Source organism: Populus euphratica, unplaced genomic scaffold (genome assembly GCF_000495115.2).
Source record: "Populus euphratica unplaced genomic scaffold, PopEup_1.0 scaffold149.1, whole genome shotgun sequence".
NCBI lineage: Eukaryota > Viridiplantae > Streptophyta > Magnoliopsida > Malpighiales > Salicaceae > Populus > Populus euphratica.
In genome coordinates, this window is record NW_011499946.1 from 118047 (window position 1) to 146033 (window position 27987).

General features: G+C 31.7%; 4 protein-coding genes and 1 pseudogene across 9 annotated transcripts; 3 read left to right on the top strand and 2 right to left on the bottom strand.

Moving 5' to 3' along the window:
• Window positions 1–6153: 6153 nt before the first annotated feature.
• Window positions 6154–7744, bottom strand: LOC105137535 (transcription factor TCP19-like). Its single transcript, XM_011043314.1, has 2 exons — window positions 6886–7744; window positions 6154–6816 (listed from the first exon to the last, which is right to left on the bottom strand). The coding sequence occupies exons 1-2, from the start codon at window positions 7430–7432 to the stop codon at window positions 6350–6352; spliced, it is 1014 nt and encodes a 337-aa protein (XP_011041616.1). The 5' UTR covers window positions 7433–7744; the 3' UTR covers window positions 6154–6349.
• A 1321-nt stretch (window positions 7745–9065) lies between these two features.
• On the top strand, window positions 9066–10043 carry LOC105137536 (Small nuclear ribonucleoprotein family protein). Its single transcript, XM_011043315.1, has one exon. It carries the CDS (start codon window positions 9146–9148, stop codon window positions 9473–9475), a length of 330 nt encoding a protein of 109 aa, XP_011041617.1. The 5' UTR covers window positions 9066–9145; the 3' UTR covers window positions 9476–10043.
• Window positions 10044–12356: 2313 nt separating this feature from the next.
• Window positions 12357–14527, top strand: LOC105137539 (pentatricopeptide repeat-containing protein At4g38010-like; annotated as a pseudogene).
• Window positions 14528–16005: 1478 nt separating this feature from the next.
• Window positions 16006–18441, bottom strand: LOC105137537 (uncharacterized). Its single transcript, XM_011043316.1, has one exon. It carries the CDS (start codon window positions 18191–18193, stop codon window positions 16244–16246), a length of 1950 nt encoding a protein of 649 aa, XP_011041618.1. The 5' UTR covers window positions 18194–18441; the 3' UTR covers window positions 16006–16243.
• A 4340-nt stretch (window positions 18442–22781) lies between these two features.
• On the top strand, window positions 22782–27987 carry LOC105137540 (SWIB/MDM2 domain superfamily protein). 6 transcript variants are annotated; one of them, XM_011043322.1, is made up of 5 exons: window positions 24723–24872; window positions 24946–25005; window positions 25142–25326; window positions 25812–25936; window positions 26415–26617. In XM_011043322.1, the coding sequence occupies exons 3-5, from the start codon at window positions 25153–25155 to the stop codon at window positions 26422–26424; spliced, it is 309 nt and encodes a 102-aa protein (XP_011041624.1). In that variant the 5' UTR covers window positions 24723–24872; window positions 24946–25005; window positions 25142–25152; the 3' UTR covers window positions 26425–26617. The 6 variants fall into 6 exon arrangements, with proteins under 6 accessions (XP_011041619.1, XP_011041625.1, XP_011041624.1 ...); XM_011043321.1 differs by having other exon boundaries at window positions 24725–24872; window positions 25130–25326; window positions 26415–26614; XM_011043317.1 differs by lacking the exons at window positions 24723–24872; window positions 24946–25005 and adding an exon at window positions 22782–23430 and having other exon boundaries at window positions 26415–26614.

Consider the following 27987-nt stretch of genomic DNA (forward strand, 5'->3'; position numbering starts at 1 on the left):
GATTCAGAAGATAGAAGAATGTTTCTCCTTAATTATGATTCAAACATTCATGGAAGTAGAGCATATATATAGTTGTTAACAGAAAAAACACATAAACAACAAATTCGTTTACATGTTTTATCCTTTCAAGTTTCTCAATGGAAGAACTGAATGTGGAAAATAGAGGCAGATTTTGTTGTACTTTGAGACCAAGCATGTCCACCTAATCTACTTATCTTTTACAATCAACACATAAACTAGAATCTCTGTGTCATTCTAGCGCTCGTTATTCTGCTTCCAAAGTATTCGTTATTAGCAGAGTTCAAACGTGAAAAGAATCAAAATTAGCAGTGATGTCTTGGTGATTGTTGCTGGTTTATACCTGTCAGATTGGTTATTGCAAGGTTGTACACTTGGTAAGAGATGGAGTACAATGTTCATGTACTAGAATAAACAAGCTAAAAAAAGGGCTTGACATTCAAGAAACTAATTGATTTCATAACTTCGCAATCTGCTGACCAACAAAAAGAATTCAAAGGATTGTGCATCTATCTTGAGTTGATGACTCTGCTTAAAATGGGCCTCAACCTTTAAGGTCAACAGATTTATTACAAATATATTAACTTGAATATGATCCGCACACTTAAGTTACATTTAAGATTTAAGGTCCACAGATTTTTTTTTTAAAAAATTTAAGGAACGAATAGTAATTAAAACAATACGAACCATCGTCAAATTAAAAGCCAGATGGTGTCACTCATGAAGCAGAACGTCTTCTATTATAAATAAATCAACTTAAGAATACAACAAGCACATAATAATTCATACTTCCTCTATCAACATCTTTGTCAAGGTTGAAAAGCCAGTTCTTGCATGACCATGGCTATATTGTCTCTCATGTTGTCAGAAGAAGATCTCATCTTCTCCTGTTTCCATTATTGGTCTATCTATATATATATCTTTTACCTCTCTAGCCAAGTTCATTGCCCCGAAATTATTCCTCTTTCTCTTTCTTAATTGAGGGCCATTTGACTGGCAAATTCTTACCTTGAATAACCTTCCAATACAGATATGATCTATGTGATATAGACTGTGTTTGAATACGTGGGTACATGGTATTTTTTTTAAAATATATTAAAATATTTTTTTTATTTTTTTTTAATATTAACATATCGAAAAATATAAAAATAATAATAATAATTAGTATAATATTTTTTGAAGACAAACGTGCGTTTTCAAAAGAATAAAAAACAGAAGCATGGTAACGAACTTGGGAACGTGTTAAACTTTGCAAATTGCATATGCTTATAGAACTTAGCAAAACAATTGAAACCATTAAAAATAATTCCGAGAAAATAAAATATTTTCTCCATTTCAAACATGAATAAGACCAATGCCTAACCTCCCCCAAAATCAAAGTTTTAGAAATCACAAATACTAGCAATGATTGGTGGTGATGATTTGTTAGAATATTGAAAATATCTTCTCTTCATTTTATTCAACGCTTTGCATTCCATTGCTAACGCTTTATCAACATAATGTGGTAATGCATTTTAGATATATATATCATGGTTTTAAAAACCATTATGGCCCGATAGATCGGTTTGGAACTTTACAGATCCTAAAAACCTAAGGGATCCAATATAAATCACAGGTTAATCGAATCAAAAGCCTATTGATAATGTCATTTTACTTTATACAGAAAATGAGTCTAGGATGACTCCATCAAAACTCATGATTCAAGATTTGGATAGAGCCTATCATCATATCAGGTTTCAAAACTATAATATTTATTAGAAAGTTCTTTATGTGTTATGCTTAAAATTTTCTTGAACATAAAAAGATGTTGGTAATGTTTTTCTAATAAAAAAAATTAAATCATATGAAAATTAACTTAATATAACTCAATCGGCTTTAAAAGTCTAAAGAAAACCTGAACAACTAACAAAAACATAGTTTAACTTAAAAAAATTAAGACAACAATATATTTGATTGATTTGGATCAATCCTGGTTAACTTGTCAAATCCGCGACCCAGGTCAAGTTACATGATAACCCTGTATAAAATAAATTAAAACAATTTTTTTTCTTAAAATTCCTAGTCAACCCAAAGTTCAATGAAAAAATTAAAAAAGAACAAAAAAAGAATAACACCTCAAGTCAACCTAGATTAATCTGCCAAACTCACAATCTGATTCATGAGACTGAGATAACTCAATAAAAAATAAACTGAAATAAATTATAAAGCCTGATTTTTTATAAACCTATTTTTGAACGATGAAATTGGAAAAAACTCAATCTAAGAAAAGGAAATAATAAAATGATTTAAGTATAGCCAGGTTAACCTGCAAAATCCATAACTTGGTTTATGAGATTGAGATAATCTTATAAAAAAAATATGAAAAAATCATAAAGTTTAATTTTTAATTAAGATGAGATTGAAAAATTGCTATTTTTTATAAAATAAAAAAACTCGAGTCAATTAGGTTAACTCGCTAAATCTGTGATATAAATCATGAGACTGAGATAAACATATAGAAATCAAACCTCGACAAATCATAAAACCAAATATCGAATAAATCAAATGTTGAAGGATGAAATTAAAGGAAAGGTATAGATTAAAAATATAAAGAAAAAGAAAGAAAAAACTATTCTAATGAATAGTATTTTATAAGGTGGTGCATGATAAAAACACAGCTCATTTTATTTTTTGTTAACTAAATAAGTAGCTTATGCTTCATCGTAGATAGATCCAATTTTTTTTCAATGTAAAAAAAAATGTTTAAAAGGATACTAAGGAAATCAAAATGTTCCTAAATTTTTTTTTGTATCTTGGGTAATTACTTTGATTAAGTTTAATAAGGTTGACTAATTTTATAAGAAGAATAAAAAAAATACAATGACCTGAAAAAAAATAACAATAAAAAGAAGGTAAGAAAAGCTTAACCTAAGTCCGTTTGGGTTAACACATGAAATATGTGACTTGCTTATTTCACAAAGAAAACCTTGAATAAAAATATAAAACTCAATTATCAAACAACTTGGTATTAAAAGGAAAAATTAAAAAATTAAAAAAAATTAAAAAAACTCGAGTCAAACTAGGTTAACTTCTTAACCTTATAATCACTTGTATAAGATCAGGATAACACAATAATTTTTTTAAAAAAAATATAAAAACTAATTTTCAATCAATTTGAAGAATAAATTTAAAAAATAAAATATTTTTTAAAAAAGTCAATTGTGAAGATCTCATATGATAGCTAAGAAAAAAAATTAAATGAGAATACAATAATCCCTTAAAAAGTAACATGAAAAAATCAAAGCTCAATATCTTAGACCTGAATTCAATTTCTAATTAATTTAATGCTAAAAGATAAAATCAGAAAAAAAATAATTTTAAAAAATTATCAAAGTAAAAAAAATCAATAAAAATAATAGGAATTAAATAAGTTAGAAAAAAAACTGAAGGATGATGAAGCTATAAAAAATTAGTTTAAAAATTTATCTTAAATAAAATAAATAGTAATCAAAAGAATAAGAATTAAATTTAACATATAAAAAAATTAAAGGAGATTGAAATAAAAAAAATATTTGAATTTTATAAGTTATTTTAAATAAAATAAATATCAATAAAAATACATAAACCAAACCTGAAAAAAATTAAAAAAATATTTAAAAAAAACAAAGAAAAAAAATAAAAAGTAATTATCGACATCAAATTAAGGATTCATTGACCAAACACATCACCTAAATAATGTTGGTGGATGTGCTGCGAACTACTTTTTTTTATTTTAAATAGTGTTGTTAATATTTATTAAAATACTAAACTATCATTGTTCTATTTAATTATAGCAATAAAAAAAAAGTTAAAGTATTAAAAAATACCTCTAGACTCTAGTTTAAGATATTTTTAAGGGTTATTCAATTATTTTACCATTCTTAAAAAGATGAAAAAGATGTAAAAGCTCTTTTAACACAAGTTCAATATTTTTTATTTTAAAAATAATTAAATTAATTTACAGTGCTAAACAAATATAAAAAAATTGATATATACAAATAAATTTGATAATTACTGATTGATCATATAAAAATACTATATTATTCTTTTTAGTTTTTTTATTACTAATGATTGGATCAGAATCATAAACTCAAGATTCAACTTTTAAGGTGCAAGTTATGTATTGGCTTCGTCAATTTATGAAATGGCAAATCATTTTTTTTTATTAAAATAATATTAATTTAATTAAAAAAAATATAAAACTTTACCCTAATCCAGCTTGAGGAGGCATTAAATTAACTAGTAAGACAAAGTAGATTTTATAACTATAATTGTGATGGTAATCTAATATTATTATTATATTTTTTGAAATAGAGTTTAGATTAAACATTTATATAGCATCGTTGGATAGGTTATTAGTAGAGTGTTATTTTTATTAAAAATAGAATTATTTTATTTTTAAAATGTAATTTAATATAAAACCTAATCTAGAAAAATAGTTAAGTTAACAAACCAATATTATTATTAGTTTTTTAAATTCAGTTTAGAAGAATTATTTAAGGTATGATTAGAAATATAGTTAGAATTATTTTTTAAAGTGTTTTTTATATTAAAATATATTAAAATAATATTTTTTATTTTTAAAATTATTTTTAAGATCAATGTATTAAAATAATTTAAAATATATAAAAAATTAATTTTTAATTAAAAAAATTTAAAATTTTTAAAAACAACGCTTTATTACACAGGATCATTGAAATGGCTTATTAAATATTAAATTGAAGGTGTCAACCATCTCGAACCATTTTCCCACGAGATCAACTAAACCAATATCGCATGCCAAGAGGGTCTAGCCCTTGCGAGTCTAGTCTAGCCCTTGCGGGTCCGCTTAAGGCTGGCCCCCGAGAAGGGACTACCAAAAGCATTAACAACGTGTGGACCCACCCTTCTAGGTAAACGTCCCATTAGCACGTGAGAACACCAGTAGGCCCTTTTTTAATTGACCCCCACAAATCAACACCACGTACCCCAAAAAACCAATGGGACCACCTTGCACGTGTAAAATCAAATCTCACGTGACCTTCTCCGTTAACAAATCTGAATTCTAAGAGCTTGTTTGGCAAAGACAAGTCTTTTGTCTCTGTGTGTTTTTTTTAAGCTTTCGGGGGTGTGTTTAATGTTTGATAAAATTTTAAGAGTCATTTATAAGCCAAAAATCAAAGAGCTTTGATAACTTATTATCCGCCAACTTAACTTTGATTGAGATTCATTTCAAACCAATTAAAAAGTTAATTAAATTAACTTGATAAAACCCAATTAAAATAAGAGCAATCTAATAAACTCCAGGAAATAAAAATTATGTAATTTTGATTTTTTTTAAATAACATCATTTTATTTTGAAAAAACAAAACAAAAATAATTTTAATTTTAAGTTAACTTAGTAAAGAGCAATAACCTATCTCTATCTCTGTGACCAAATCAAACCACAACCTAGTTTAATGTCTAATAGTAAGGTTTTTTAAATTTATATATATATATATTTTTAATTTTATCATTATACTTTTTTTAAATTATTTAAGTGTTTTTTAGATTGATCCAATTAATTGAATAATGTTAAGACAATTCTTACATGATTGGTTGAATTTTAAACCCAAGTTAGATAAAAAATCAAGTAGATATTTTTGTTTTTTTTAGTATTTTTCTCTTAATTTTGTCTTCAGACCTTTTCTACAAGGTGGTTGAATTACATGACAAGTCAACTAGATTATGTTGAAATAATCTATTCATAATTTTATTTTAAATTTGGTCTAAAACAAATTAGATTAAAAAGTTTTTTATATTAATTTCATCATAAAATATATTTTTAAACAACTAAGTTGACTAGATAATATTAAAATAACTCTGATTTTAAACCTAACCAAATAAAAAAATAAATCACACTATTTTTTCTACCAATTTTATTTTAATATTTTCTTTTCTACTAATTTTTTTTAATATCACCTTTTATCCAGCGAAGTTAATTAGGTTACGTGAATTCAATTTACACACATTTTAATTTACGAGCCACATAAAGAATCAAATCATAAAGATACATACACAACTTACCAAACAAACCTTAGGCCAACCAAGGGTTCACGAAATCAAACTTTCCAAAGAGAATCAGAGAAAGGCACGAAGTAAAGACAAGAGGGCTTTAATATCCATAAAACCCAGAAAGATAACATAAACAAAACCGAAACAAATTTAATCCTGTTCTTGTTATTAAAAAAAAAGAGAAGGCACATGCCCCATAACCCTAACACACTATCACTGCTACCATTAACATTGTGTTGAGCTGAACCTCCAACAGCAACCAACCCCATCATCTATAAATTCAAGATTCTGAACATGGTGCCTGTTGATGATCATGATTAACAGGATGACTAAAAAATTGAAGCTCCTTCTTATCATAAATCTCCAAAGAGAAATCCCTTAACAATTGTGCACCACCACCACCACCACAAGCAGCAGCAGCACTTGATCCTGAGCTTGATGAACTCATTGACCCAATAGTATTAGGAGGTGACCCACCTGACCCCAATAACTCACCACCAGCATCACCGAAATCAACACTAACATTTCCGGCCAATTGGACCCCAGGCTGCATAGCAGAAACAAAGCTAGAAATAGGCCTCGCAGCCATATTAAAAAATGGAGTCGTACTAGTAGCAGGAAAAGCCCAAAATTGAGCCTGATTAGACCCACCAACACCGACACTACTCCCTTGTGGGAACACAAAGGTCCCCATTGGCCATAATGGCACCAACCCTTGTGGACTTGTAGAAGCAATAGGAGCCAAACCAGAAGAAACTGAATTTTGATGAGCTGCTTCAGTAAGATCAACAAAATCACTATTACAAGGTCTCTTACGTTTTTTCTTATGCACCAAACCATCAGCATCACTGTCTGCTGCTTCTGTAGCTGGTGATTCAGTTGGGATTTTTAATGTTCCATTGACAGAAACAGCAATAGCAGGCACTGTACCTGTACCTGTTGCTGCAACAATTGCTGGCTCTGCGTGTTCAAGCAACCATCTTATTGTTTCACCATCAGATTTGTGACCTAGCTCCCGAGTTAACTGAAAAATCCTGGCTGCACATGTTGCTGGCATCCGAACTCTGCGTCCTCGACCTTCTACCTTTGTGTGCCTGTCCTTTGTGTTTCTTTTCTGTGCCATTACTACTTGTTGTTGTCTTTGTACCTGATGGACAACAAGACAAGAATTTGAAGAACTGTTGTTGATTCTTCTAACGTTGTTGTCGTGTTCCTCAAGTTCTCGGCTTCCTTCTGGTTCTGTCAAGGTTTCTTCTTTGAGTTGGAGTGTAGTGCGATCGGGCTGGTTGGATACATTTGCAACGGTGATGCTATGTTCTTGGTCTATTTCTTCAATGGTGTGGTGGTGGTTTTGTGAGCCCATAGTCAAACAAGAAATTGAGAAAAACCCAAGATAAAATAAAATTAAACACCACCCAGAAAAGTTTGATGAAAGCCCAGATAAAATCAGGTTTAATTTCAGAAAAACTCAAGAATTTCTTGAAACTCTGATTTTCAATTAGAAAAAAGTTAAGGCATGTGGAGGGTTTTTGAAAATTTTCAGTGTCTCCTACATAATATACTGTGTGGAAGATTAGAAGACACAGAGAGAAAGCAACAGGGCCTTTCTTTGTTTGTTGAGTGGAAAGAAGAGAAAAAAATGGATAAAGAAACAGAGAGGAATTAGAAACCCTAGCCCCACTTATCTTTGTGTGAAGGAGGGACCCTCAAAATCAGTATTTATTTGAGGACGAAGAAGAATCAACGGCTGGGAGATTTGGGGTGGGGTAGATTCATTGTTTAAATTTTACTAATTTAATATACACTCAAAAATCTATATTCAATAGCTTTTCTAATTAAATTAATTAAATTAAAAGGATTTAAAACCTATTCTAAAAACATTGCAGCTCCATATTTATTTTTCTGTTCTATTTTTTTCATCTCCTTCTCTAATATTGTAATTTTACTTGTTGATATTTTAATTTCAATTTCAATTTTTTTAATTTTTAATTTTATTTTTTATAAAATCTTAATTTTTAATTTTATTAATCAATCTTAATTTATCAAATATTATATTTTTTTAATTTAATCTTCATTATTTGAATCTTTATTTTTTTCATGTTTTTTTTGTAATAGTTTCATTAATTTTTAATTTTATCGTTCAATTTAAATTGATGATATTATATTTTTTAATTTAATTTTTAATTTCTAAGTTTTCTAGATTTTTTTTAATTATTATTATTCTCAGTTTTACTCTTTAATCAAAATAATGTTTTAATTTTTATATTAATTTTTATGCTTATTTTTTAATTTTTTTGTTTCTTTACTAAATTGTTTTTTTTTCAAATTCATCCATTAATGAAATATAAATTTTATTTTATTTTTTAATCATGATATTTATTTTTTTAATTACTATTTTAAATCATTTTATATAATTATGATTCTTTTCTCTATTTGATTATTTAATATTTAATTAATTATAAATTAAATTTTATAATTTTTTTAAAATTAGATATTTTGAGTCTAACAATTTGGATTTCAAGTTTAAAAAGTTAATATTTCTTTTAAAAAAGTTATATAATTTTTTATTTTTATTGAGTAATTCTAATTTTATTATTTAAATTATAAATTTAACGAGATATTTTATATTGACTCATCTTTGATTACCATGTTTAGAAGTTTATCAAATTATAATTATTTTTTATAGATATTTTGTATTGACTCATCTTTGATTAAAGTTTATCAAATTATAATTATTTTTTATATTATTTTTTATTTTATTTCAGAAATTAAATATTTTTTTTATAAAAAATAATAGTTCAATCTCGAAATAAAATGGGAGTAGCTAGGATAGTCTTTTCATAACATTTTTAAAATTATCTCTTAAGAAAGAAAAGAAATGTTTTGAAATTTGAAGCTGAATTTTCTAATGATACTGGATATTGATTTTTTAAACCAAACAAAATGATTTTTTTTTTTCTGGTTACAAACAAATAAAGTCAGAAGGGCAGTAATCGTGACCATTGATTCAAGGGTTCTTGCATCTAAAAATACAGTTCCATCAATTCCATCTAATAAAAGGAAATACAGAAAGTAAATGGAGGAGGGGATGGAGATATCGTCATCGACGCAGGCAGCTGAGAGCTCTTCCTCTGATATTGTATCTCGAGCTAGGAAATTGCTGTTTCGACGGATGCTAGTTGGAATCAAGGATGGACGGTTTTTCTTAGGAAGCTTTCATTGCATGGACAAACAAGGCAACATCATCCTCCAAGATGCAGTTGAATACCGTAACACCCATCGATCCTCTCCTTCTTCAATGGAACAACGCTGTCTTGGTCTCATTCTCATACCTTCCTCTTGTCGAACTTCTTGTCATGTCGATTGCTCTATTGAAGAACAGCTCTCCCTTTTGAAGTTTCAATAAATCTTTCTACTTTCTTGTTATTTTAACAATGCAAAAGTGCAACTAGTGAATTTTAATTTTACTGGGTTATTTCTTTCTTTATTTGTGATCGTTTTTTATTGATTTATGTGGGTTCTTTTGTGATTGTTCTTGAGTGTTATGTTTGTGATTGTTCTTGATTGTTTTATGTGGGTTCTTATCATTATTAGAAACTACTACTGTATACTGTATTTATGATTATCAAAATAGATTGAATGTGGTGGCCGAGGCCTTGGGAGCAGGAAATTAAACATGAATCAAAAGCCCAGGAAGGCTATGAATCCAGCATGTGCTGGACGCAATTCTTGTCCATCATAGAAGAGGAGAAGCGATATGGACAAGAGGAAGAGTGGATTAGATTCTTGGAACCGAGCGGCCCTTCCATTAGGTGAAGGGATTTCTCTACCCAAGCCGCCGCTGACCACCTGCATCATTCAAACTGGCTATCATATCATCATGCTTTTGATTATTTATTTGGTTAATTTCCAGCTTGATATTTGTTCCAGATGACGTGCTAGATTCAGTAATCTAAATCATGATTCCAGGAAAAGGCATCGTGAACAACCATTGCTCGTCTTGAATGTTAATGAAGGAGTTACCCTGTTGTTAAAGTGTTTTTCATATCCTTACGTTTTTCTAATTCATAAGAACACGCGCGTCTTCGGGCATTGACCTCTCAGGAGACCTTAAGACGCCGTAATCGGCTTCTATCTATTGCCAATTTAGCTGCAACATGGTAATTTGATACCTGTAACAGGCGGGGCAGCATTTTTCAGGCATATCCTGGTTAATATCTGTGATCTAAAAGAGATAACTTCATCGAGCCAAGAAGGTAATTTGATACCTGTAACAGTCGGGGCAGCATTTTTCAGGCATATCCTGGTTAATATCTGTGATCTAAAGGAGATAACTTCATCGAGCCAAGAAGATTGTTCAAAGGCTTGAATAGAAGTGTGATTTTCAGCACAATCCAACCGTGCGTAAGATTATACATTTCAGAGGATGAAAGAAGATGGATAGACATTGTAAAACATACTGATAATTAAGTTTCTAATTTTGCGTTGATCAGCAAAGCAGTTTCATCTTTAATCATTTCTTATGCATGTTGAGATAACATGTAATTAGCCAGGCACAAGACACCAATTTGAGACACAGGCCAAGTTTGGCATTGTGGTACAACCATGATTTTTGAATTTTATTTATTTTTAAATTTATTTTAATGTATTGATATAATAAATAAATAAATAAAATATTATTTTGATATATTTTAAAGTTAAAAGTATTTTTAAAAGTAGCTGTTAAGGGTGACTTTTTCTTTATTTGAGATTATGGTTGCAATTGTTTTTTAAAATGTTTTTATGTTGAAATGCATTAAATATTTTTTTTATTTTTAAAAAATTATTTATTAGATCAACGAATTAAAACGATCTAAAATACATAAAAAAATAATTTATAGAAAAAATTTGAATTTTTATGAAACGTGGTTTGCATGGCATTCCCAAATGGTGCTTTTATCCTTTTCTTGCTCAAGTTTATGTATGTTTGGTAATATAATGTAAATTACTTTTTAATTTTTTAAAAATAAAAAATATTATTTTGATATATTTTTAAATTAAAAACATTTTAAAAAATAAATTTTACTACAATAAAAGAGGTGAGTGACTCTATCCTTTTCTTGCTCAAATTTTCGTGTGTTTGGTAATACAATCCAAATTAGTTTTTAATTTTGTATCAAAATAATGTTTTTTTAATTTTAATTTTAATTTTTATATTGATATATCAAAATCATCAAAATAACATAAAAAATATCAATTCAAGTAAAAAATAGTTTGAAAAGAACTTTGAAAAACATATTAACCATAAAAACAAAATCCTTTTAATTAATGATTTATTCAACTTCTCATATCACTTTTTTTTTTGTACTAATCATTCCATAAATGCTTTTTAATTGATTTTCATTTTTAACTTATATACTAATAATTAAATAATAGATTTTTGATATGTCTAAAAATTAATTGAATAATACATATTTCCTAACATGAATAAACACACACTTATAATAAATGTAATCCCATGTAAATGTTTCATGCAGCGCGTTCAACACAGCATGACTTGGTTGTTACGGGTCATAAATAAGGTTGGTAAACTTAGAATAATTTAAATCAATATAAAATAATAATATTATTTTATCTTAGTTTAACTAGATTTTACTTGGATTTTAATCCAACTGACCAGGTCAATCAAGTTTGATTACCACAATTATAATTTAGTTTGATGTAAACTTGTTAATCTAGATACTAAATTGTTATATTGAGTCAAGTTTGATAACATTCGTTAAAAGAATAATGATTTTTTTTAATGAATGAAAATTTAACTACACGAGGTTTCTATTATTTCACAATTCAAAATTTTTTCTTGTTCTGAGAAAGACAATTTGAACTCAATTGTTTTTTAAAAAATAAAAAAGATATTACTAGACTATAAAATTCATCAACTACCTCAAATAAATCTGTGAACAAAATTAATTACTTGCAAATTGAGTTTCTGTTAATAAGCATTGAGCGCAACTTATTTTTAATGAAAAACTATGTTCACCGAAAAAAATTGTTAAGAAAATTATTTTCTCGATTTTGAATAATTTTAATATAATTTCATTAAAATATGTGATGAATTGAAATGGAAAGATATGGGCGAGAATCTTTACCATTTTAGGTTCAATTAAGAGAAAACAGACTTTATGAACTAAAGTGAAACTTACTATGTAATTGGAGGACTAATTTGAGATTTGTCAAAAAATTGTCCTTCAATATTACAAGACAAGACATTAGTCACTGCTTGGTAATGTCAAACATGTCAACTCCAGTTTCAGTGTCCTTAGTACATGTTCCCTGCAATATTTTTTGACTTTCTAAAATCAATGGCTTATAAAAGGGCCGCTGAGGAAACTGTTTCTTTCATTCTTTGTGCTTCACGTAGAAGAATGTAGTTATCAAGAAGTAATAATATGAGCAAGATTAAGCATTCTCTGAAATGTGTTCTTTTAGACAGCATTCAAAGATGCAAAAAGTTGAAAATTTTCAAGGAAATCCATGCACAGTTGATAACATCAGGGGTTGTCTCTAATGACTTGGTTGTCAACAGGGTTGCTGAGTTTTTTGCAAAAGGTCCAAACTTTGCAGATTATGCATACGATTTTTTGAGTCAAAGTGAGTGGAATCCTTTCCTTTTAATTCATTGGTTTCTGGTTATGGTCTTTGTGATAGGCTCAAGACTGCATTTTTGGTTTATAGAAGGATAGTGAAAGATGGATTTTTGCCTGATATGTTTACTTTGCCTGCTGTTTTGAAATCATGTGCTAAGTTTATGGGGGTTGATGAGGGTAGGCAGGTTCATGGGGTGATTGTTAAGATGGATTTTGTATGTGATATATATGTTGAAAATTCTCTTGTTCATTTTTATAGCGTTTGTGGGAGTTTGGATGATGCTAGTAGAGTGTTTGACGAGATGCTTGTGAGAGATGCGGTATCTTGGACTGGTGTTATGTCCGGGAATGTAAGTGCAGGCTTGTTTGATGAGGCTGTAGGTTTGTTTTGGAGGATGGATGTTGAGCCAAATGCTGCAACTTTTGTTAGTTGCTTGTGGGAGAAAGGGGTATTTGAGTTTAGGGAAGGAGATTCATGGCTTTATCAGTGAGCGTGGGTTTGGATTAGGTTTGGAGGTTAGCAATGCTCTCATGGATATGTATGTGAAGTGTGAGTCTTTGCCTGAAGCGAAACAAGTGTTTGATGAGCTTCCTGAGAAAGATATTGTTTCTTGAACCAGCATTATTTGTGGAATGGTGCAATGTAAATTTCCCGAGGTTTTGGAGTTTTTGGTGATGTGCAAAGCTCTGGTATTGAGCCTGATGGGATTATACTTACCAGTGTGCTTTCAGCCTGTGCCAGTCTTGGAGCTCTTGATTATGGCAGATGGGTTCATGAGTACATCGACCATAAGGCCATCAAATGGGATATTCAAATTGGAACTGCTATGGTTGACATGTACGCAAAGTGTGGCTGTATAGAGATGGCAATGCAGATCTTCAGTGGAATGCCTCAGAAGAATGTTTTGACATGGAAGGCAATGCTAAATGGCTTGGCTATGCATGGTCATGGCCAGAAGGCACTTCGACTTTTCGAAGAGATGGTTAGGGAGGGCATGAGGCCAAAGGTGACATTTCTTGTCACTTCGACATCCTGCCGCCACTGTGGCTTGGTTGGTGAAGGGCGTCGGTACTTTCATTGGATGCAAAGTCAGCAATATAATCTTCCTCCGAGGTTAGAACACTACAGATGCATGGTGGACTTACTTTGTAGAGCTGGACTCTTGGATGAGGCATTAGAATTGACAAAGACTATGCCCATGCTACCTGATGTTCGAACAATGGGAGCTCTTCTTAGTTCGTGCAAGGCAAATGGAAATGTGGAATTCCCCCAAGAAATATTAGACCGCCTTGTGGAGTTTGACTCTCATGATAGTGGGGTTTATGCGCTCCTCTCTAATATACATGCTATCAATCAAAGATGGGCTGATGTAACAAGAATAAGAAGATTGATGATGAAGAAAGGTATTGAAAAAACCCCTGGGTCAAGTGTTATAGAGGTGGATGGTAAAGCTCATGAATTTATTGTTGGAGATACAAGGCATCCTCAAGACGAGCACATTCGTTTATTTTAAAAATCCGTCAGATCAAATCTTTCTTGAAGAGTATCTTGAACAGCCATTCTTGACATGATCACACTTTTGTGGTAAGCGCTGTTTTCAATGTTTTTGTTTCAAATTCTCACAACTGATGCATTTAATTCATGTTTTCTTAAAAACAAACTGCTTAACTTGTATTAAGGGACACTGGGACTGTGATCATGGCCTATATCTCTTGTATGTAATTGTATATTGGAAGAGCAAGGTGCTTTCCAAAATATCTAACAGAACAGATTTTGTGGTACTCGTTAATTTTTAAGAAGATAATCCCTCCAAGAAAGGGAAAAAGAAAAGGGCTGAGGTTAATAACTGTTGATTTGAAGACTATGTGGATGATAAATATGTCACAATAGAATTGTGGATTTGAAGGCTATGTAGATGATAAATATGTCAAATTACAGATACGGATCATTGAAATTCTGTTCGCGGTATAAGGCCAAGCATTTTTTCACCCATTCGTGTTATATGTGGTCAGCCTCCTAGTGTTTATGGTAAAGGAGATGAAATCGCCATGATGAATGATCTTAAAAGTTAGAATCATATTGGTACTCTCTCACTCAGTTTTGGAATCTATAAAAATGGTGCAATTACTAAAGTGGCTTTAATAAAAGAAGTCTGAAGTATTATATTCTTAGCATGTTGGGGCTTGTATATAACTGTTATCGATGAAGTTTTCCAGTTTGATTCCTGGGTTTGATATAAACATTATTGTTGAACTTGCAACCCATGTTTATCCGTCACTTTTTGGATGTTTGATCGAGTGATTAAGCTTTCATTCTCCCATTTTAATAACAATGTCCACAGCAGGTTCGAACAAAATGATTGATATTCAAACCATTTATGTGAATACCCCATTTCTTTTCTTTGTGCTTTGTTTAGAGACTTGAGAGTCCTTAGGTGCTCCTCCTTTTGCCCATGTCTTTCTTACACATTTATCAAATTAATAATGGACAAAGCCAAATAAAATTCAGGATCAGCATGAACCATGGCCAAGTCCCTGTCACATGGAAAGTGATGAGCAATTCCAGTTAATTCCCGGCACATGTGTTTTTCCTATTCTTTGTTAATTGGACAATTAATTTTTTTGTTGTTGTTGTTATTCCCTGTGCAGGAGACTTCGCATTTCTATCTTTTCTAATGATTGCACAAGGTATAAAGGGGCCAATTTGCTAGAGTGATGCTGAACTAGAAGGAATGATGTGGTATTTAGGAGATATGATCTGAGCGAATGGCAGTGGATGGTAATACATTTTCTCTAACTCATCAATTACAATCTGGCACCTTGTTTTCAGTTCTGAAATTTTCAAAGTTTACCGAATTATAATCCAACAATAAGATTGGCTTCTTCTATAGTTGTTTCTTGCTGATATGAGAGCTTTGAAAACGAAATCCTTGCAGGATGGAGATATTTAAAAAAATTGAAAAGGCTTGCTTTGGTCCTTATCTAGCAAACTATCCATTAATTGGTCGTCAGCATCAATGTTTAATTTTTCAAGACATGCCATTCTTGCTGATATGGGGCTCTTTTCTGGAAAATTGGAACTGGATTAGTGGTTTGTGGGTCTCTTTCATTTACCCAAAAAAAAAGAGCATCATCTTTTCTCTTATAGTAAATGCCATTCGTTTTTTTGTTGGATAACCTAGTGGGAACTCTTCATAAGATGCAAACCTCTGATAAAAGTTACGCAAACCATTGAAACGAGTTAACAATGTCATCAAGTTTGTGTGTACTTGGCATTAACATACTAGATTACCACTTTAAGTCAATTATATGGTTGTTCTTCTGCTAAAATATTTGCAGTGTATGCTGTACAATGTCTAAAATGTTTTAGAGAAGATCATGAGCTGACCGGAAAGTTCTGAAATTATTAACTGAAAGAATAACTTGGCTTACCTCTCTTTTCTTTTGGTAATTCCCTTCATATACATGTACAATTTTCTTGACTGCATAGCGCATAGCGCATAGCTTAATATGGCGAATTCCACAATCAGAGACGGTAAAATGGTGAGTTAAACTTCAACAGTTTTCTGGTTTAGAGCTGTATATCTCCACTTTGCCTTCTCCACAAAGTCAGCATCCAGGAATTGAGCAATGAAAGCCCAAAACCTGTAAGTGTCCTCAAAATTGGCCAGGACTCCAAGTGCAACTGTAACAACTGTTATTCCAAGATCAGCCTTTTCTCTTCTTTTGTTTGTTACAGTTCCCTTTGCTCCATTCACCCTCCTCTCTAGAACACTTGCCTTTTCCTCTTCGTACTCGTCTGAGAATGAGATATGATGTAAGAATCCGTAGCTAAGAGATATATTGCTTCGATCAGCTAGTTTTTGTACAAGAGGAGCCTCAACCTTTTCTCCTTTCCAGTCAAACAGATTGAAGGCTAATGCAGGTCCTCTATCAAACTTTACCCTTGGACCATATATTCTAACAAGGGGAATTTCCCCCGTGTTTGGATGCTTGAGTTTCAACAAAGCATTCACCATCCAATTTATAAGGCACCTTGATCTGTTACTTATCCGTGTCAGTCCCAATGAATCAACCTGATCCAACCCCCTGCATTCAATTTCCAGGATCCCATTTCCTTGTAGCATTACTTCAGCAGGCTTCCCTGATTCCACAATCCCTGAAGTTTTTGATACTTCCTGTTTTGCAGTTGTTCCTGTAGTTTGAGACTCAGAGGTTTCTCCTTGTTCTACTCTTCCAGAATGCATTGTCTGGCTGGATATAGGGCCTGAGAAAGAGTTAGATGAGTCTAATTCATCTTCTTGTAATCCCAACTTGGATAGATGTTCAAAGTCTGAATCGGTACCAGAAAATTCATCCAGTAACCGAGACATCTTCTTTGCTGGGACAAGACTTACCATTCCAGCACTCACAGAATCTTCTAGGAGGGGAACAGTAGATTTCTTGACGAAGAGACATCCAAATCCAGACGGATTTTCCCCAAAAATCTTGTAGAAGGAACAAATGAGGAAGTCTGGACGAATGAGAGAGAGGCCGAAGCTGTCCATGTCTTTTGGTCCCAATGCGCAAGCATCAATCAAGATGTGCCAGCCATTCTCCTTTGCTATGTTCATCCATAAATATGGATATCTGGCTCCAGTCATTCTAGAATGAAGTGGGAAGACAAATAGTCCTCTCTTCGTCTTCTTCCTTTTGCTTTTCATCTCAACCATTTTCCTCAATTTTGCTGATTGAATCCTTAACCTAGGCCACGAGAACTCTGCTGACATGACCTGGGCTCCTTTCTTCTCAGAGTTATTAATCATTGCTTCCACTGCCTCACTCTCATAGTCGTACACAGTCAGAAGCTTCCGGCTAGTCTTGAAAGGGTAAGACTCTGCTAGAAGTTTGAAAGCTGATGTTCTGTTTGCGGTGAAAACCATAGAGTAATCATTTTCAGATATATTAAGAAAACTCATGATTCTTTTCTTCATTGCAGATTCTAAAGCTGATTCTTGGCCACCATGAAGTAGCTGTGTCTTTAAATTCCCTGTCTTGTAGGACACACTGAAGAAGGGAATATGCACGTTTTGAGGAGAAGGGAGCTGAGGAGAAGAAGCGGAAGGGAGAATTTGTTTTTCCGATTCATGTTTTTGCAGCTGGGCATAGGAGAACAGGCCTATGCCGATATAATCAAGGCAGGTGTGGTTGGAGAGTGCAAGATGATTGTATTCTTGGGCTCTTGTTTGATCAACTTGATATGTATCTGAGTACTGTGGATATACCTTGATGAATCCATTGAATGATTCTTGCAAAGAAGGGAGAGACTCGGGATTTGTGAAATGAGTGTTTGGGAAGATGGAGGAAGTCGTCGTCTTAGCAAAGTTATGGCGACATGTTGCTGATGTGCTTCTAGGCTTGCTGATTTTGTTAAGAGGCTCAGAAAAGCCAGGGATGGGGCTTGGACAGCAGCCACTAAGGCATGCTTGAGAGACTTCTTTTAAGCAACGAGGCTGCATCTTCTCTCTGCTATATCCTCTCAACACTATCGGTATTTTCTCATTGTTTCTAGCTCCCTCTCCACTCTCTTGTTGTTTGTGAGTTTCCCTGTTATCAGCTTTGTAAGGTTAGTTTATAAGAAGATTTTTTTATTTGCTTACAGTACCTTGGGTGTTTTAACTTTACTGACAGGGACACGATGCCTCCTTTAGCATCACACGTATGAAAACTTTGAACAAGTCAGATCTCTTGAAGTTATGTCTCACATTTTTTACACAGTTGACCATGTTTACAGCTTTCATATGCCAACGCCATTTTTATTACTTGCTAGCTTGATGCATGCTTCATACCATCACCTCATACATTATCATTGGAAAATCAATCAGAACCACACAGCTATTAGATCCTCAATCATTATCTAAAATCATCCAGGTATGCCTTCCTTGTCCACTGGAAATCACTGTATACAATCATACACGCAAGACTAATTTCTGACTAGGCATGACAAAGCCATAAATTGCTTTCTATTGACTTTCTGAGTAGAACACCACCATGTGGGCATTCAAGTTGAACCATGATGCCATTTAATTACGTTTTGCTGTCTTTCTGTGTTTAAACCTGTTACCGGCTACACCGAACAGGGAAGTTCTGATAAGGTATTTCCTTGATCGTCTTCACCTATATTTTTTGTTTCGTTACAAATTGTCTTAACCTCCTTGAAAGGTAGGAAATGTGTACTAGAAAGCAACAGGCATAAGTGGAAGACAAAACTGCTTTTTTATCGGTTTGCATCAATCATGGCTGAAAAAAAAGCTTCGTTAGCGTGCTTGTCAAGTGAGTTGCTTCGTGTTTAAGGCTTCGATTTGTAGAAAGTGCTACCCCCATTGGCCCAGGCCATTTCTTCTTCAGCTAGCGCATGGTGAGCTGTGTCCATTATATGTGTGCCAAATGTCCTTGCCAATGATTGCCATCCTTGGTTGCTTTAGCTGTTCCAAGTTTTTTCTTCTTCTTTTGGGGTCTCCTCCTCCTCCTTCCTCCTCCCTCCTCCAGGTGATGAAGACTAGACATTCCCTTTTTATGATAAAAGAAAGTGAGGCTCCTTCAGGTGATGAAGACTAGAAATTCCCTTTTTATGATAAAAGAAAGTGAGGATGGCATTATTGGTCCTTGGAAACATAAAAAAAAAGCAGTCAAAAAGCTCAGCGGGAGACTTTTTTTCCGAGTTGCATAATCATGATTACTCCCATCTTTACATTTGAATGTTGATTTGAGGACTGAGAATCAATGCCCTCATTGAATTGAATTTCAGATTTCATTCCACCTGGGCTGCTTTTATGAAGCATCACCTGTCCCAGGTTCTCGAAGAAGAAGAATTAACTGAATAAAAAGCATAAATTGCCTATGCAATTTCACCTGAAGGATCTATGAGCTTTAACCATTTTTAAGTTATTATTAAATATATTGCTTCCATCTACCCAAAAACAAGGGCGAAGCTATAGATGCACTTGGCCTCACATGACCAAGCTGCTCTGTCTCCAACTACCTCCTATTCACCTGGTCCATATGGGATTTTTCAGGTTGCGTCTTAAAAAATTCCAGTTTCATCGGTTCGAATCAACCAAAATTAAAATCAAAATTAATTAGGTATAAATCAAACTAATTAAGTTTTATGTTCTAACAAAAAATAAAAGGCTAAATTCCTAGTTCTAGCTGGATTAAAAATCTAAAAAACCAATCCAAAACCAGTTCGAGTAAAGTTAAACCAAAATTTAAAAAAAAAAATCCCCAAACCCTAATTAGAATTTGGTGGGTTTTGCCGAAGGAAAGAGCCGGTTGTCCCTTTCTTGTTAAATGGCAGCTATGAGACAGTAACAATGGGGTCGCCAGGCAGCTAGTTTTTTCAAATTATAAGAATATATATTATTAATGATTTCATTTCATATGAAAATGACACATAAAAGTTGAAAGAAATTTCACAGGAGATGGATTGATCATGTTTAAGGCGAAGGACCCATTGTAACAAGTTTTACACGCTTAAGCTGTAATATATCAATTCATGCTTTCAATTTTTGGACGTCATTCATGACAAATGGCAGCCTCCAAATATTTTCTAAACTAATTCCATGGCGGCTCTCGATTCTCGTCTCATATTACAGCAAGCATTCTTTTGTTCGTCCTCTGCATTCTTATTATTGGCTATATATCTCGCGCTATGAGTTGTAATTTACTTTTTAAAAAATATTGAAAATATAAGCTATTTTCATATATTTTTTATATAAAAAATTCAAAATATATATTGAAAAACCTATACCAGTATCTAATTAAATAAATTAATAATTATCATTACATATAAATTAAAAAATCATTAACAATAACCAAAAGAAAGATTAAAAACCTTAATGTATATCAAAATATTCAAACACATAAAAATAACATATTTATCCAACTATACTTACTAATCTTATTTAAATCAATAAAAAATATCAATGCATTGAAATTTCTATCTTCTACATAACCAAATCTTGAAAACGATCGCCCAATAGTATGTGATTCTTCTTCAATTCATCTCTCTTGAATTGTCCATGCTTCCCCCCCCCACCAGAGGGTTGGTGAGCAAATGATTTATGAAGAAATAAGTAATAAAATAACGCTAATTACTCCCCAGCTGCCAAGAAACTTTTCGGTAGGCGAGGGGGCGAAAAGCAGCTGGGGAGCTGATGCTCCTCCGATTTGAATATTGAAAGGCAGCTGAGTTGCCTTGGCATGTAGCAGCATAACTTTATACACAGATGGTTTTCTTCTGCTTTTATATATATGTATATATGCTGGAAGAGCCCCATCATGTCACTGTTTCAAGTTGAATCTCACCTTATGATCACCATAGCAAAACAAAAATAAGACCAAGAATTAAGTTTGTGCATCATTGATAGTGATTTTTGATAGATACTACTGAGATTTCTTATAAATTTGAATCCGAGATTTCTTAAAAAATTCATAGCGAATCGTTAGGTAATGCCTTACTTTCTCATGAATATGTATTCATTTTGGGCCTTGATGTTTGATTTTTCATAAATATAAATTCATTTTGATCCCTAACTTGAATGAAGTTATTTTTGTTATTATTATTATTATTGTATTTTATATAATATACTAAAAGGGGTCGTAAGCTAAAAGCCAAGGCAGGTCCTAGAAAAAAAAAACATATTCAAAATTTATTTTATTGTGTAATTATGAATTCAAATATAGAAATTGAAACAAGTAATCTAATTATTGTGTTTCAATGTGGGAATTTCCATGTTCAAATTCGAACAGCTCCAAGATTGAGGAGATATTTTTTTTTCTAATCTCCTCATAAAGTGTTTAAGGAATGATCAACAATGACGGAGTTTTGTATCATTATTTTCTTATTTATTATTTATGATCTATTTGTTTTGTTTAAAGTAAAATATTTTTCTTAAAAAATGTTTTATATTTACAATATCTTTTAATATTTGAACTGAAAAAATATTTTTTATGTGTAAAATATTTTTAAATGATGATAATAAAATGGTTGTGATGAGATGACAATGATGCATGAGAGATGATGATAAGATAGTCATGATGGTAATAAAAAAAGATGGTAAAATGATGATTGTGGTGATAATAAGATGAATATAATAATTAAAATAGTTGAATAGTATTAACAGTAGATTATGGTTCAGAAAAATATTTTATGAAATTTTATGATTTAAAAATATAAACTAAGTTTGAAGGTTGATTCTAAAATATTTTTTATTTGACTAATTTTCTTGTAAAATATTTTATAAAAAATAAATATAAAAAATATTTTTTAAAAACATACATCTAAAATAGTTTATGTCAAACAAAATTATTGTGGTTTTATACTAATCAGAACTAGCATGCTGCTATATGTAACTATGCAAGGAAAAGCATGAATTACATTGATTACACACTTGATTATTGTGATTAAATCTTTTTTTACTGTCTTAAATAGAATTCATTTTGCTAACGCATAGAATAACATAAAAATCAAACCAAAGAATAAAAAAAAAGAAGGGCTAGGAGTTCTTATAAGAAATATTCTCCAAAAAAAGAGATTAAAGGGAACAAAAAATAAAAATAATTCATCCTATTGCAAAATTCATAAAGCAAGACAATGAAAATGTAGTTGTTTTAAAATCTTGATCTCACGAACTTAAAATCATATTTTATATAACTTAATTATACACAAGTAAGTAAAAATCATAAAATAAGGAGAAAATAGTATATTATTGGAATAAATAAAAAAATTTCAAAAATAACCACATTTTTTTATAAAAAAACTAATTTGTGGATGAATTTGTAAAATCTCAAAATTACATGGGATCAATTTAAATCTCAAACCTAAAAAGCAGGTAAATTCATAGGCCCGTAGCATAAGAAGCAGGCCCTTAATTTATGGCCTGGCCTATTTCAAGTGTATATTGTCGAGACCATAATCAGAAAGCCCACATTGACCTTCTAATCAAATTTATATATCTTCAAAAACTATACCGAAAGCTTCCTTCTTCCCTGCCATAAACGTCAGTAGCTGCTGCCGCCATGGTTCTTCAGTACGTCCCTCTCTCTCCAATTCGTTTTCGTTCCCATGTATATGGAAATGGGTTGTATTTTTCTTCGTTTTTTCTTAATGGGTTGTTGTTTTTTCAAGTGTTTAAACAGTCTATGAATTGTTGGATTCAATTTCAGTCGTCTTGGCTTTGTTTGAAATAGATTACAATCTGAACATCTGATGTAGAAATCTAGAACCTTCGTTAGATATGACAATACAAGGTCAAAAAAGTGATTTTCTTTTGTTTTACAAAGCTTAAAAATGCAAGCTTTAAGCTTTTTGGTGACGGAATTTCCCACCTTCAATCCTTTAATTATGATGACTAAATTTATAAATTTTTGGTGAATGGAATAAATTTTAATTATGTTTCAAGTGAGTCTTTTAATTACTCTCCGGAATAAGACCAAGTAATTTGCTATACTGCCCGAGTCCTCGGTTCCTTGGTAGAGCATTAAGCTATAATCTATGTTTGAGTGTGATTGATGCAGTGCAGGAAGATAATAAAGTGAAAACACAGTGAAGTAAAAGCAGAAATATTCTCCTTTTCAGCCTCATGAAAAAATAATTACTTGTTTCTCTTCGGTTTTCTTCTCTCTCAGATTTCTGTTCTTTACTGATTGATCAAGCAAACCAGTAACTATACGCTTGGACAACCGCGTTTTGCAGGTGAACTATATATCCATTTCTTCTTAACCATTTTTTCTCCATTGTGGCTTTTTGGCTTTTTTGGTTTTTTATTTTTTGTCATTTTATTACATGGGTAATTCATGTTTACCGAATTATTTCTCTCTCTGCATCTCCCCAGTTTTTAGTCTCTTAATGGGAGTGTATAGTTTTGGCATTTGAAAATTAAGAAGATGATCTGCCATTCTGTTGGATGCTGATCCATACCTGTTTAAAATGAGTCTTCCTTTTTGTATTCACTGGTTTCCTTTCTGTTCATGGATGTAAGATAGGGTGGAGTTCTAAATCTTGTTATAGGTGTTTCTTGAAGCAACTGTAACATTATTATTGATTTATTAAGAGGATGTTGGAATCCCACTGTTCGCTGTATGTGTTTTTCAGCTTCTCCAGATCCCTTAAATTCTTAAAGGAGTGAATTGATTCTGACTTCTTTTTTATCAGATATTGTGTTTAGGAGATTTGGTGCAAGATTTTGATGTCATTAGCATCGTTAGTACTTTTTTATGTTGAATGCAATAATCGAAAATGATAGAAAGGTATATATCTGTGTTAGAATGTTAGATGGTCAAGGCAGTTCAAATTTCTTAAATTTGATAAGATGTTTAACTTGTTGTTTTTTATATGTCAATCCTTTGCACGTATTATGAATCTGGGCTCTGTTTCTTGCCCTGTTTCTGTTCCTGCTAACAATAGATTAAGAGAAGTAGAAGGCCTTGTTACTTAGGTCAAAATGCCAAGTTGATTGCAAAGATTTGGCACGACATTCCAACTTACTTATTTCCTAAAATTTAAATTTGGTAATGCTGGTTGAATTAAATTTATGTTGTTAATTTAAAATTTAAATTTAATTTATATAAGTGTTGTAATCTAATTAGTTGTATTGAATTTTTTTAGATTAATTCATGTCAATTCATGATCATTAAATCAGGTTTAAAAACTATGCTAGATGTATTACTTAACAAAATTATAATAAAATTAATAATATTTATTATATAAATAATAATATTTTTAATAATAATAAAAATAATAATATTTATAATACAAATAATTATGATTGGCATTACTCGTCTGCCTACCAAATGCTACTCGATTTGTTGAATTAAAGTGACAACAAGATCTAAATTAATTTAATTCTCATCATTTTTACCAATGAAAAAATCTAACGGGAACGTGCACGGAAGATTCACAATGCAGGGGCATGGATGAACATTATGAAGCTTAAGGGGGTAAAATAAAACTATGAAAACCCAACAGGGCTGCAATATTTTTGATAAAACAACATCAGATCTATATTTTTCCATGTATTTATTTATATTCACATATCGACGAAGAAGAAGAAAGAGTGTTGTGGTGCAGCTCGCGATTAAAGAAAAAGGACCCAAAACTTCCAATTTCCCAGTCAGAGTCTTCATTATACCTCTAGGGTTTGTTTCATTTTCTTCTCCCTATCACATACAATTGTGTTTTCTTGCTTTTTAACTTTTACAACTTTCAAAGGCTATAACAAGAAAACAACAAGTGCATGCATGGAAGGTGTTTGATAATACTCGCAAGAAAGTAATGTTTTTTGTAAACTGCTCATCTCATCTCAATCTCATGTTCTTGAAAAAAAGAAACTCATGCATACTCTACTGAACGAGTTGCTGTCGGATTTAGGACTTGTACTTATTGTGTGCTATAGTCTGCTGTATAGGCTGTTAAAAAATGCTGCCGCAGAAGATGAAGAAGGCCATCACAGATAACCCAAAGCAGCTTGCCAACTTAATTGATCTTGTAAATTTACCTTCTACACTTAGAGATTTTGTGGGTCAGTCTCAGATTTCTCATTTGGGCTGTTTCATGCGTGTCTGGTCCTATATCAAAACCAACAACCTCAAGGTACTTTTTTTTAATCTCATCTTTTGCTTATGTTTTTATGCTAATTGGAAGTAATGTTCTTAATTACATGAATTGCTAATACCCATCAATAAACGAAAGAATTTTTTTTTTCATTTTTTCTTAAAAAGAAGAAATATTCTTAATCTTGTTCATCTAATTCTTCAAACTTTGCGTTGTCATAGATAAATATATATGTAATTCACTGTTGCGGTGTTTCAGCAAAAATGGGACCTATCATTTGATTGCGTGTAAAAGGTGGCTCATTTTATTATTTATTAACCTTAACGAGATAACTTAAATTCTGCAATTTTCTTGTCATTTTGAGAACAAAATATGAGGATATGTAGGAGCTGCATCATAACATGTCTCAACCGATTCTAATTGTGCAAATTGTATGTATCTTTGTTATTATTTTACTTTCGGTTTTATTAATGTTATTCTTTTAACTAACTCTTTGCCAAAACTGTGTGGTGTATGTCATTTAGGATCCAAACAACAAGAATGTGGTCAATTGTGATGAAAAGTTGAAAAGTATCTTGCTGGGCAAACAACAGGTTGAATTGGTCGAACTTCCTGCGCTGATCAAATTGCATTTTCCCAAACAGAAAAAGTAAAGTTGCTGTTTGGGATCTAGATGCCTATCTTGCTATAATGTCGCTTCACCTAAATATCTTGATGTTTCACGGTGCAGCATGTACTTCATGAGTTTTATCACTTATGAATTTGTGACCTATTCAATATAAAGTTCAAGCTTTCGTTCTTTTTCTAGAATTTGTTATTATAGGATTTCTTTCATTTCTTTATCTATTTTGTATTAGACTTGTCGATCTAATATGCAATGCTAATCCTTTTTCCACTGGAATAGAGGGAATCCGTTGAACATATTGTTTAATATCATCTCGCAGCTCATCAAAACATTTTGACTAGAATTATTCATATCAGTGGATTTATGTTATTTTTGTGAAAGAATATAACAATAGAATCACTTTCTCAATTTGAACCCTTTTAGACTGTTGCTGTTTTTATATAGTTATTATGATATACCTTCCCGATTCCGATCCAGTGATGGCATTTTGTCTATTCTTCAGATTTCCCTGAACAAGCTTCATAAACACTTCGACGGGGTTGGCACAAACCCTTTAAACAATGGCATATGCCATTGATAAAGCTATAGATATCCGTATTAGGAGGCCTTTTTCATTTCTATGATAAATAGGGAGGTTTTTTGGAGTACACAATACTATGGCAGACATCTTCTCCATATCGATGTCTTTGAAAGAGCTATTGCTAAGAGCATATAAGAGATTCTCTCTCATTTTGTCCTCTGATTGGAAGCTAGGAAAGGTCAAGAAAAAACAAAGGGCAGTTGGCAAGAGATGCTCCTTCATGTTATGAAGATGAGCAGGTCACCAATACCTTACGCTTAGGCCATAATAAGAGGGCTATTCAATGTTTGCAAGTTCAACTAAGCTATGAGGAGCCTTCAGTGGTTGCCTCATTTTCCTAGCTCTTATAAGAGAAGTCATTCACCTCTGTACTTCAATTGGCATTCAATTTCAGACATGGTTGATTGTCAATTGTTATATATTATTATTGAAGTGGAATGTTTCGTTGATTTAATTATAGACTAGATAGACAAAGCAAAACTCAAGAAGAAGTGTCATAGATTTTTCATGATGATCAACAACATTCGAGGTCAATCAATCATATGATTGATCAATATCATCAACCAGGATGGACTATTATTAATTAGAAAGATCAATTACAGTGTCTGTATAATCAATCAATTATAAATTATATATATTTTTATTACTTTCAATGCTTCTAATATTTATTTTTATTACAGGGATGAATTGTTTGTATCTATATTTGAGCATTGACTTGAACTCAAGTCTTTCACAAATAAAGAGTAATAACGTGTAGCGTTTAGTAAATTCAATTATAAACTAGATAGATAAAGCAAAACACAAGCAAAATTTTTGAAGTGTCACAAGATTTTCTCTTTGATAATCGACCATCAACTAGGACCCATCGTCAGCTAGAATTGACCAATCACAATCTACTGTTAACTAGAATTGACCAATCACAACTAGAACCGACCGTCAACCAGGATCCACCATGATCAATCAATTATCCAGTAGAAGCTGTATCAATCATATCAGTTGCATAGGAAGGAATTTTTCTTCCTAGTTAAGTTACAGGGTCTTAACTTGATTTTCCTACTTGGAAGTTATAATTCATGTTTGGATTCGAAAGAACAGGTTTAAGTTATTACACAAACAACTTTATGTTTTATTTTAAAACTCAAAATGGAGGATTTTCTCTGCACTTTCAGGGTATAATCTTTTGGATTTGAGAACCCTTGGTTGAATCTTCTTGGCTATGGCTATGGCTATGGCCTCCTTGAATTATTGGAGCAAGGAAGAATGTTGATCAATGTGAATGACAAGGAAGGTTGCATCTGATCGGCCTGTGAAATCGTACGGACGCTTGTGTGGATGTATTGTATAGGTTAGCAAATCATTTTGTATTTTGTGTTCTGATAATATTGAATTATTGATCAAAACAGACAATTCAGTACTCAACAGTGATGACACGCTGATCATTGATAGATGACAAAAAAGCAATTATCTATCAAAACAAATATTTTACTCTTTTTAA